General features: G+C 38.0%; 1 protein-coding gene across 2 annotated transcripts in view; it reads left to right on the top strand.

Moving 5' to 3' along the window:
* The window catches only part of Atp6v1h (ATPase H+ transporting V1 subunit H), a 73,400-nt gene that overhangs the window by 29,877 nt on the left and 30,591 nt on the right, over positions 1-12,932 (top strand). For both annotated transcript variants that reach the window (XM_028773396.1, XM_028773397.1), the window contains one exon: positions 8,455-8,552. In XM_028773396.1, coding sequence (XP_028629229.1) covers positions 8,455-8,552 — 98 coding nt within the window. The remainder of the gene's footprint in view (positions 1-8,454; positions 8,553-12,932) is intronic.

Genomic DNA, 12,932 nt, shown 5'->3' with positions numbered 1-12,932 from the left:
GATTGTTACAGACATTTTCATTTAGTAATACATAAGTAAAGTTTGCTTAAAATGTGTTGATATTGTTTTCATACAGTTACCGGAAGTATCTGATCATGTTTCTCTACCTTTTCTGTTAAGTTCTTTACTGCTTTTAATGCAAATTATAGATCATGTCTTCTGAGGAGCAGTCTTACCTTGGACATGGACTTCTGCACTGAGGCCCGGACCAAGGAGTGCTGTGATCTCTCAAGAGCTGTGATCTCAAAGCTGTGAGCTCTTTCTTAGGAAGACTGACAATGACTGGACATTTCTGTTTACTTCCTTCTCACTTTCCTTTTTCCATGTCCTCTTTTCACTGTTACCTGAGTGCTGGGGGAAATGGCATCTCACATCAGTGTTTGATGTGTCTCTATTGTGGACCGATCCCCACTAATTCCAAGCTATTGTTTCATGGGTAGAGTGGCTAGGTTTTCCTTCCTGCTTGTTCTTACTTGCTTCTCAGTGCCCGGAGTGGTTCCCTCTGACAGAATTTCTTGTAATATAAGTCTTGTGTGCTATCTGGCCTGTCCATGGAGGCAGCCCCTCGCCACCTGTGACTAGTGTGATTGAGGAGACTGTCTTGAAATATTTCATGTTCTCTGAAACTCATGGATTTGTAGTTCAGTGTTTTGTATTTATGGAACTGTGTAACCATTACTATAATCTGCATTTGTAGTATTTTCAGCAATCCAGACACTTAAGAACTACCTTGTACATATGAACTGTTTGCTTGATCCCCACTCTTCTTCTTCCAACATCTGCAGCTACTAATCCAATTTCTGGCTCTGGATTTACCTCTTGTGGATTGTAATGTGAATAAAACTCTGTGCCTTGGTTTTTGTGTGACAGACCTTCCTTCATCATCTAGTGTAGTATGTTTAAGGTTCATGCATGTTTGTGCATATAGCATTTTGGAATAAGAAACAGAAAAACCTAGGAAGGCTAATTTTCTTGCTTTTCAGCCACATTTCTTCAGTGATTTCTATGGCAGCTCGGATGCCATTACTAGTGGGGATTGATTTTGCTGCTTTGGCTTTGTTTTTATTGAATGTTGTGGTCCTATCAGAAGTGCTGCCTATGTTATTCACCCTGCTCTTAAGTTGTAGGTTACCCTGGCTGGAACCTAGAACAACTTAGAGTCAGTAGTTATTAGGAGATGACTGTAGTCTAAACATACTAAATAGAAATTTCAGAAATAAACAACTCATAAGTTTTAAATGGCTTCTATTTTATTGTGTTGTTATAATTGCTCTTTTATTTGTGTTAATTGCTTACTATGCCTAAATGATAAATTAAATTATTATAGGTATCTGTGTATAGGAGGAAATAAAACCTGTGTCCATAGAATTCAGTGCTTGTAGTCTTGGGATCTGTTAGGGGTCTGGGAGCATGGTGGAATGGGGACCACTAAACTTGTCTTACTGTGTAGGCAAGTTCTTACTCTGGGCAATTATTAATAGCTTTTCAGTCTTTTAGATTCTTATTACAAAGTTAACACTTTGTGATAAATTGCATTGGGATCATTGAAATATGTGTGTGTGTGTGTGTGTGTGTGTGTAAAAGTACAGATATAATACTCTTGTTTTTCTGATCAGGAGTTTGGAAGGGTTGACTGGGGTTATATTGTGTTATATAAAAGAAAATGAAATCAGATATTTGAGCAGTTACAAGACTTCTTTTAATGTGCCTTTGAAAGTATAGCACCTATAACAATAATAAGGTAATCTATTACTATGTGCTTAATATGCTTTTGGAATTGTATGTAAAACATTGATTTATAAAGCAAATCATGCGTAGTGATAGCAATAATACTTTTTCCTTGTAATAGTTGATGGCATTAAAGTTGTAAATAATAGTGAATCACTGTATTTTGTTTTCCGAGGTAAAGTTTCTTAATGTAGCCTTGGCTGTCCTGGAACTCATTCTGTAGACTGGGCTGCCCTTGAACTCAGATGTCTGCCTTCCTTCTGAGTGCTTGGATTAAAGGCATGCACCACTACCTCCACCTGGCTGGAAGTCTGATATTGATATTTTTTGGACATTGACTAAGGAATTTCTTTTTATTAACCCCATTTTAAGAAATTCTTTGCTATATGCATTTTAGTCTGTGAATATCCACTGACAGTAATAGTGTAACTTAAAATTATTTAATGTTTTATAGAAACTGATTATAGTGGATAGATTTTTAATTTTTAATTTTGATATAGCTGGCACTATTTTCCTTTATTGATAATAAAACAATTTTGAAGAAGTTATTTCCTCAAGATATCAAGATAAATCTTCTCATTCCTGTTCTAGTGTTTCTCCTCCGACCCCTTCTTGGTGTTGGGGATAAAAGCAGAGTCTCATGTTTGCTAAGCAAGTAGTCTGTAACTAAATTACCACCATTCCTCCCTTGAGTTGAGTTTACACATTTTGTTTTTTTCCTACTTCGGCCTTTTCACCATACCACCTTTAATAGTGATTACTATGAGATCTGTTAGTGTAGATTTGGTCTGGACTCATCTTGAGCTGCATGGAAAAGGATATGAATTCACTAGGTCAGCATTGTATCATGTTGCATTTGTCAATATGCTTTATTTTTGCTGTGTAGTGATTTGCTGTGTGTACCTTAGTATCTATTATTGATAGTTATTGGGTTACTTTAAGTTTTTGATTATTGTGAATAATTTGACTGTGAACAGTCTGTGCATGTCTTTTGTTAGATACATGTATTATATCTATTGTATCTATGTAACAATTTTTTTAAACCTTATTTTTAATGATGGTTCTTAAACACTTTAACCTCCCTATAGCCCACCATCCACCAGAGGTTGTGGGAAAGAAAGGATACGAGGGAAGTGGACCTGTTTAGAAAAGTTCTTCGGAGCAACTCTAGCTGTGTTGTCTGGAAAGTGGCAGTTCAGTTCACAGGTTAGCAGGCAGTGTCAGCTTGATCCACTGCAAATGCTTCACAGGTACACCAGCAGTCCAGTTCAGTAGAGTTGTGCTAGCAACAGCAGTGACCAGACCTAACAGAGACAGCCAGGCCTAAGCCTTGGCTTGAGTCAGCAGGAGGGACCTGCCCAGAGAAGTTCTTGGCTGTGCCTCTCTCAGGGAAGGGAAGATCGGCGAAGATGGGCAATTCACAAGCGTTGCACAGCTAGCTGTACCAGCAAGCAAGCCAAGCTCTGTCTCCATCATTCAGTGGACTCCTATTTATACCCTCCAAACGTCATGTGTCCTCCATGTGCCTTGCCTTAGCATGTGTCTTGCCTCAGCATGTGCATCCAATCAGCCTGAGTCTGCAGAAGTGTCAAGAGACTGCAGTACACCACCAGAAGTTTTTTGATGTATTTCTCTATGTGGAGTCCCAACAAATGCAGCTCAACTACGCAGTGTAAGATGGACCAATACATGCGAGTTGTTAGCAAAGAATCCTTCATCACGTGTCCTTTCATCTGCTTGCCTTAGCAGAAGATCCTTTCTCCTGTTTCTGCTTCAGCTAAATGTTCCTTCATGAGTCTGCATTAGCCTTTCACACCTGTGTCCACTTTAATGAAATGTTCCTTCATATGTTAGCCCTAGCAAGACACCATCTGACCAACTTTCCAAAGAACCCATAAGTTTCTACTTCATACCTATGTCCAAAGTGGAGTTTTAAGTAATGACGTTATGTAAATTTACCATTAATAGATGTTGCCAGTCAGTTTTCTAAGCCACTTTAGGACCCTTCAACAAGGTACAAGAATTCCATTTGTTCTAGTTTCCTGCTGACAACTCCTGGGTCTTTGTTGTTGTTGCTATTTGGCTTATTATATTTTGTTTTGTGACAGGCCTTGTTGGCTAGAACTTGAGAACTTCTTCCTTCTAAGTGCTGGGATTACAAACATATACCATAACATCTGGCTTCTGTGTAATTTTTAAGTGAATGTCTGTCTGATAGAAGCTAAACAAATAAGGGATTAATTGCTAGAGCCTTTTCCCTCTTGTCCAGATGCTTCTCACTTATCAGGCTAGCGGGGAGGTTTGGAGCAATAAACTTCTATAAAATCAGAAGAAGAGAGTCACACTTGCAGAAGGAAAACTTTTACATAAGCCAATATAAACACACATACATTCATAGATAAATTCATGCTTACATGTTCACACATCTCCATTCAAACCAGTTGTGCCTAGCTACATACTTACCTCATTTATATGAAGCAAAAGACCCAGGACTAGTCAGAAAAAACTCACTCATTCTGGAAGAAAAATGAGCTCCAATTTTTATTGTATAGAGAAAGAAAAAGCTTATACCTTTTATTGCTAATGAGTTAAACCCAAGTCTGAAAGAAGAAAGCTTTGTTTCCTTTAGTAAGACTAAGCCTGCTTTGTTGTTAAGAAAAGACCTGTTCTGTCATATGGTAAGGAGAAGCCTGTCTGTGCCTTTTGCTCTCTCTGTAGCTTCTTTTTTCTTTTACCCTCTGCATTAGGCATATTTCTCTCTCAATTTCTTAAGTTGCCTTATAATTCTAAGTTATTCCACTCTGCATTCTCTTTGTAGTCTTGCTCTCTCTCTTCCTGCTCTGATGTAACAATGCTCTTGCTCCCAATGCCTTACTCCTAATGCCTTACTCTTAATACTGTGTTCCCAATGCTATGCCTGCCAATGTAATCTTTCCTAGTCTTTTGAACCTTGTTGAGGAGAATAGATCACATTGTTTTTCTAGCATCCTTTTTAAACAAAAGCTCACTAGAAGTTCAAACATAAATTCAAATTACAAATTGAATAGGAAGTATACAAGAAAGAATGTTTATATGCGTATCCATTAAGAATAATTATCTGGCTAAATATTCATTATCTGTTACTAGCTCTACAGGTTCGTGGAGAGTTAAAAACCATAATTTTTGTGACTAGGTTATTAGTGAAGTTTCGTATAGATAGACCCAGTCAATATTTTATCTTCTGTCCTTGCACTTATAGTATCCTTATATCCTTAGTTCCTTTTTTAGGACCTTTCGTTAATGGAACAACTTGGAATGTGCTCTAAGTTGTAGATGCCTGCTTGCTATCTCAGAAGCAATTAACTCCTGACACTAAAGACTGACAGAGTTCTCATTGCAGTTTTGACATCAGAAAAGACTTAGTAGCAGTCTAGTATAAAAGAGCTTAATAATTACTAATATAATAATTCTTATAGGATCATCATTAAGTTTGTCTATATAGCATCACCACAAGGCAGTGTGTCTTCGTTGTTCTACAGTGATCTGCTCAAAAGGGTGGGCTAATACTTAGTGTTTGTTATATATATTTAATAATAACAGGCAAAGCATATTAATAGTAGAAATCTTTCCTTAGACAAAAATCCTTTCAGCCTTGGCTAGAGAAGTAAATTTGTTATTAACTTTAATAGTCTATGGCAGAACCAACTCAGGAAGATCACCTGCTAGTTTTTAGCTTTTCCTTGATGGCTTCTGACAGTTAACTATACTTGGCTCAAGCTAGGTGGTGGGGCAGCTTCTATACCTCCTGATTGGGTGCCCATGAGGTTGGCTCAGACTAGATGGTGGGGCAGCTTCCTTATTTGCTGCTCGTGAGGGGTGATTTTTCCCAGAATTGACTTGTTTTGGGCTTTTCCAGTTCTAAGAAACAGAAACTTTGGTCTAGTCTCCCAAACTGCCAGTTTGCAGCTTGTCATGGAGTCAGCTTCTCTCTGGCTAACTCTGTCCTCTTATTTGTAGCACTGCCATAAAGGGATAGGCATAGGCCTTTTGCTAGGGTACAATGAACGGTCACATGCATAGGCTTAGTTTCCTTAAGCTGCTCATAAAAGTGTAAGGAAGGAGAGGGTAAGCCTGTAGGACAGGATTCTGAGTGGTGGAGCATAATGGGGCAAAAAGTGTATGTGTGACAGAGAGGGGGGAGAGGGGGAGAGCGAGGGAGGGGGGAAGAGGGGAGAGGGGAGAGGGGAGGGAAGGAGAGGAGAGGGGAGGTGAGAGGGGGGAGAGAAGAGAGGGGAGAGGGGAAGAAAGGGGAGAGGGAAGAGGGGAGGAGAGGAAAGAGGAGAGGAGAGGGGAGAAGGGAGGAGAGGGGAGGGGGGAGAGAGGAGAGAGAGACAGATATCTTGCCAAAGCTATGAGCTTTTCTCTTAGATAAAGGACAGAGAAGAATAGCTACAGTGTGGTTCAGCTTGGGGGTGGTGGTGAGATATTTGAAGTGGAGTACATCTCTAAGGAGTTGTCTCTATGGTTTTTCATGGTTGCATGATTTTTCTCTAGTAGTATTTCTTGAATTGCCTTTCTGTAGATTTTTTTTTTTTTTTTTGATAGGGTTTCTTTTTGTAGCCGTGGCTCTCCTGGAACTAGCTTTGTAGACCAGGCTGACCTTGAATTCACAGAGATCTACCTGTCTCTGCCTCCTGAGTGCATGCACCATCATCACCCAGCATCTTTTTGTAGGATTAAAAGGAAGACTGGTCAGATTGATTTAATTAAGGCCTATGATTTTCTTTTAAAAATGTTTAAATTATTTATAAAAGAAACTAAAAAGTAATGTAATGAAAAGTAAAGGAGCAGGTGCTTTTCATCGTAATTGAAGGCAAGAGTTCAGCTGAGTGTAGTGGTGTACACCAGCATTTGGGAGGTAGATTAAGGCCAGCCTAATCTACATAGTGAGTTCTAGGATAGCCATGGCTACACAGAGAGACCTTGTCTCAAAACAAAAGAGTTAGGTCATTTGTATACTGTCTGTGTGTATGAAAGAGTCCTGTAACCTGTAGGACCAGTACCTTAATATACTCATGCTGTATATGCAGTAAAGTTGTAACTGATACTGCTGAGCCCATGTCTTCTGTGTGTACTGTGTGTACTACCCTAGCATGATGAACAGGCATAAAAAAGACTTGGGTGAACCAAGACATTTTTGTATTCAGAGAAAATAGAGTAAAATTAATAGTAGAGTAAAGATGTCTTCGTTGCATTTGTATCTAGAAATCTCTCTGAGATTCTCTCAAAAAAGGAGATGGGATTTGCATTCTTCTGTAGAAGCTTCTAACTATTGATGCAATTGGGAAAATTCATAGTTTTTCCATTGCATATAGTTTTGTCATTTGCTTGTGTTTGACTTTTGAGACAAGACTCTACTCTGTAGCCCAGGCTGGTCTGGAATGAAGTATGCAGTTCAGGCCGGTCTTAGACTTGTTTCAGCCTCCCAAGTACTGAGCTTATGGGCATGAGCGATGATATTGAGTTTCTGTTAATGTTGTATGTGAAATTATATTTGTGTGTATATTATATGGCTACTACTATCTAGGTAGAAATAAGGTTCCCTTTTCTTTATCTGTTTTTACCAAGTATATACATACTGTGTTTTGTGTTTGACTGCTGTAAATTTCTTTGGCATGTTCAGCTCGTATGTATTATTTAAATTAGAACACTAAGCTTAATAGTATCGTATTTTAGACTTTATAAGGTTTTGTGATATCTATGATTTCTTTTAAATTTCTAATTTGTTCATTATGGAGGCTAGAGCTTAAATTTTCTTTTGTCTCTCCACTTTTTAAAGACATAAATCTCATGTTAAATACTTAGACAAGAGTTTGGACCAAAAATTCGTACTAGCTGTGGTAAAATGGAAGAGCTTATTATATTTAGGAGATATGATTTTCATTTATTTCAAGTTATAGATTTAAACATAGTTTTATGAAATACAGCTATTGAACTAAGTCTTAAAAATATATATTGTCTTTTACCAATGTTAATTTGATTTTTTTTCTCAAGATGGATTTCTCTGTATAGCCCTGGCTGTCCTGGAATTTGCTCTATAGACCAGGCTAGGCTCTGTTTCCTGAGTGCACCATCATGCCCAGCTTTAATTAGATATTTTTTATATCCAAAGCCCAAGTTTCTTCATATTTCTAGTTGTGTGCTGAGTGGATCACTGCCTTCAACCTTGGCTGTGTCCCTGTAGGTGTTGTTTCTTCATAGTAGTGTCCTTAGATGAGTGAAGAAACTGAGAACTACAGTAAAGGTTTATAATGTGTTGAAAAGTACTCAAGTATAAGCCTACCTTTTTGTTGTTTTGACTTTTTTTATATTTGTGTAATTGCGTAGAACAGCATTTTGTTTATAGATTCTCTCTCCAAGATTTGTAAATGGCAAAGAGAAGTAAGTACTTATCCAACACTATCATAGGTACAGTTACTTTGTTAATTAATTTGTCAAAATATATTATGTTATTCTGAATATATAGATTTATTTTGGGAAACAACAATCACCTTAATTTCTAAGAGGCAAAGATAAAAACAGACACAAGAATTGACCTTTGAAAAGATATTAGGAGACTTTGGGTGCTCTAAATCTAACAAATTGTAGTAAAAATTATAGTGTAGACTCTTCCTACAGAAGTGTGTGTGCTTGATCTCATGACTTAGAATGCTTTTCAATCTAACACTGTACACTTTTCCTGTGTAGAGTTCTCAGTATGTGCAGTGTGTTGCTGGCTGTCTGCAGCTGATGCTCCGGGTCAATGAGTACCGTTTTGCCTGGGTGGAAGCAGACGGGGTGAACTGGTGAGTTAGTGTCCTTTACTTTTATTATAGAATGACATTTAAAAACATTTCTCCTTGACATTTTTAAAATAAGTTAATATATTTAATCATTTTAAAGAAGCATTTTATTATCTTCATATCTGTTTAACAATGGATTATATTAACGTTTTTAGAAATCAATATCTAGCTGGGCAGTGGTGGCGCACGCCTGTAATCCCAGCACTTAGGAGGCAGAGGCAGGCGGATTTCTGAGTTCGAGGCCAGCCTGGTCTACAGAGTGAGTTCCAGGACAGCCAGCCAGGGCTACACAGAAAAACCCTGTCTCTAAAAACCAAAAAAAAAAAAAAAAAAACAGAAAAGAAAAAAGAAATCAATATCTATCAAACTGAACATCTCTCCCTATCCCTTGCTTGGCCTGTTTCATAAGAGGTTAAGCTAGCCTCTTAAGAACCTAATGCTGGACAAAACAAACGCTAGCACTGAGATTATAAGATAATTATAAAAGTATTTTGTAGCAAATGCAGGCAGAAATCAATAAGGAAAAGACAGTATCTAAACAATGGACATTATATGTCACTATTTGAAAGCCAATTAATTTCATACTTAATAAAGGTCTAAATGCATTTAAAACAGATATTGCTTAGTTAGGAGAAGGGCATAATTTCTCTTGTAAAATATATATAGGATGCTCAGACTCAACAGTAGAATTTGATGAGGAATTAAAGTGAGAGTTGATTGAATGCTGTGTCGTCAGACTGTTACTCTAAATCCCCTCAGCAGACAGGTGCATGCAGTTTCTTAAACCGTTACTTTCACAAATTATGCAATCTTTATTGAATAGTTATTGCTGTTTTAATTCACAATTTTTAAATCTGTTGAGCTTGCATGGTAGTATACACTGATCTCAGTACTCAGTAGGAAGAGACAGCAGATCTCTATGAATTCAAGGCCAGCCACAGATATAGTAATACCATTTCAATTTTTTAAAACTAATTATTATTTAGTCCTCTGCCTTCTAAGACCTGGAGACTGGGTGAATAACTTCAAGGAAACAATGTTTTCTAGATATAAAAGAGTAGTTGTACTATTAACTCACAGAAATTATGACAGCATGCACAAAGACCTGTTCCAGTTCAAGAAAGACATAATCTTGAGATGGATTGGGGATGTAGGTTTAAAGTCCCATCAGTATAACTGAGGTGCTATTGGCATTTGATAGCTAGTGGGAGAGATAGAGTCTGTTTTCTTCAATGATGTGATGATCCCTGTAGATCGACCACACTCCAGGGCAGCCCTACTCCCAGTAATAGTTGGGGAAAGCAAATTAGAGGTGATGTTTTTTGTTTTTTAAGGAAACTCAAAGTTAGGTGGGTAGGGAGCTGAGAGTATACCTTGAAGGAATAAGGAGTATGAATATGACCAAAGTAACAGTGTATGGATTTCTCAAGGAATTAATGAAAATATTGCTTGCAGTTTTAATATATTTTAACTTAATTGTGTTTATGTATGTGTGTATACATGAAAGTATGTATGTATGTATGTATGTATGTATATATGTATATATGTATGTATGTATGTATGTATTGTGTGTTCCACATGTATGTATGTATGTATGTATGTATGTATGTATGTACATATGTATTGTGTGTTCCACACGTATTCCAAAGAGCATGTACAGAGCTCAGAGGATAACCTATGAGAATTGGTTCTTTAACTCTGGGGATTGAACTCAGAGGATTGAGCTTGGCAGCAAATGCTTTTACCTACTAAGCCCTATCTTGCTGGCCCTTGGTTTTTGTTGAATACTATTACCTAGAAGTCTTTCATCTTGAATGTCAGCTGGATAAGGATACTGTGTTTCCTTTTTGTTCTTATTTCAATTTTATGTATTTATTTTTTTAAATTTACATACACACACATGTAAAATATATGTGTTTCCCTTTAGGGTTGAGCATTCTGTGATCTCTTATTTTCTTTACTTTGGTTGACTGTAGGTCTCTGTGTTAATCCCCATATTCAGCAAACTTCTAAGCTAATGGTTGAGAGATGGATTAATGTATGGGCATAACGATAAGTCATTAGTAGTAGTTTAATACTATGTCGATTTCCCAGAATAATAGTGGTAACTTCTTCCATAGCAACGATGTCTTGTCTAGTCTGATGTTGGTGGTAGGTATGGATTTCAATTTTTGGAGGGGGATTTGAATAAGTCCAGTCAGAAAGTGATTGGTTACTCCCATAACATTCATGTCACTATTGCACTGGTAGGCATATCTTGCAAGGCCAGTCATTGTTGTTATTTGCAGGGCTCACAGCTGGGTATGATTGGTGGTTCTTTGTTAGCCTGCATAGTACCTTTTAGCACTATGAAAACTAGTCAGTATGGATATAGCTTCCAGGTCTTTACCAGCTTGATATTGTCATGTTGTATGATTGAGGTATGTAGCGTCTTGAGCAGCAGGCTCATACTATCAAGTTTTGGAAGGTTAACAAGAGTATTGGCAATAGCCTGTGATATTTGAGGGTCTGTGGAACCTCACTGGCTAACAACTCCAAACAAAGAAGTCCATTCCTGCCCTGAGATTTTTTTTTTTGAGATAGTCATTTTGTTTCCTTCCTTCCTTCCTTCCTTCCTTCCTTCCTTCCTTCCTTCCTTCCTTTCTTTCTTTCTTTCTTTCTTTCTTTCTTTCTTTTTTGCATGTGGCTTGTGTAACTTTATTATTTTTTTAAATCTACTTGGCTAGTTGCATTTTTATTATTTTTTTAAATTTATTTTTTCTCAAATCGTAATTCATTCACACAGGGGTTATAAACACCGAAAGGCAGGATGTGGGGAAGGGAATGACACTGGAGTGTGGGTGATCAGGGGGAATACAGATATCATCAGAACCGGGTATCGGCTGGGTGAAGGTTCAGGGGACAAGTCACTATGACTCTGCCTATGACTTGCTTGTCCTTATCTAAGATGGTATTGTCTGCCCAGTCTACCTATTTACAAGGTCTATGACTACTTAGGCTTGTAGATTTCTACAAAAGCTGCCTGTTTATATTAGCTTATAGCCATCTGTTTCAATGTTGTTCCACAGAGACCCAAGACTTGGTATTAGTATACATGTATGACAGGCCTATTGCTGATTTTAGGCCTATGGCTGATTTTAGGCCTTCAGTGTGTAAGCAGGGCTGCCCCTGACATCTCCTCCCTTCTCTAAGTATAGAAGGGCTGTGGCAATTCTAAACTTGCGAAGGCGGGGATAGAGGCCTGACCTCCAGTATTTGAAGGGGACCTTGTAATGGCTCCAGTCCCCCTGTCGTTGCCCAGTGAGGCATGAGGGCCATACCCGTCCCGATGTCTTTTTCCTGGAGAGGGGATACTTTTGACATCAACCCCTATGCAGTCACTGCCCTGAGATTTTTACTTTTGTGTGTACTAGAAACATTATTGAGCAATTATAGGATAGCTCCATTTTAATGTTATTATTTTAAATCAGTTCTTGAGTTTAAAAAAAATCTACATTCTTCTAATTTTAAGGGTGTGCTTATAAAGCCAGTTCCATCATTGTTAGAGAATAAGATAGTATTGCTTTCTTCTTCTGTTCACGCATTGAAATGCCTTCTGTTAGTTGCTATTGTGGAAAGTAAAAGAAACTGAGTTCTCAGGTATGGTTATACTGTGTTGGAGGATATATTAGAATGGTATTGGTACTCATAGCTATAGGGATTGCTAAAAATACACTGCTGGACCATGAAGCCCAAAGACATGGCTGAATTTTGAGGAATCCGTGTGTAATCCTCCTCATGTTCTCTTTCTTCCATGAGACCTTGGATTGCATCTTCCTCAGCAGTGAACATTTGTAATTCTGTTCAGGAAGAGTATTACAAACTAGCTCCTCAGGGTTTCACCAGATGTTAGTTATGTATGCACTCTGGGCTGATAGCATATCTCTTAGTTACTTTTACTGCTGTGATAAAACACCTCGATCACGGTATCTTATAGGAGGAAAAGGTGTATTTGGACTTATAGTTCAGAGGGATGAGTCCATCACCTTCAAAGGTAGGCAGTATGGCAGTACTGTAGCAGCAGTTGAGAACAGACACCAGGAACTACAAGCAGGAAGCAGAGGCCCTGGGGATTTTAAGAGGTTTTTAAAACCCTAAAATATGCCCCAAGTGATAAACCTCCTCCAATAGGGCCATACCGCTTAATCCTTCCCAAAAAGCCACTGACTGAGGATAAAGTATTCAACCACAACACCAGAAACATTCTAGACTTCTAACTGGAAAGCCCTTACCTAAACCAAAATGCTGAGAGCTGAGTGGCTTCCAAACAAGGGAAATACAAGATCAAGGCTATGTGAGATTTGGTGTATGGTGAGCTGTAATTTCATATAAAAGAAGGGCAAA

The sequence above is a fragment of the Grammomys surdaster genome, unplaced genomic scaffold, assembly GCF_004785775.1.
Source record: "Grammomys surdaster isolate TR1022 unplaced genomic scaffold, NIH_TR_1.0 226, whole genome shotgun sequence".
Taxonomy (NCBI): domain Eukaryota; kingdom Metazoa; phylum Chordata; class Mammalia; order Rodentia; family Muridae; genus Grammomys; species Grammomys surdaster.
This window is presented reverse-complemented; position numbering and strand designations above follow the sequence as displayed.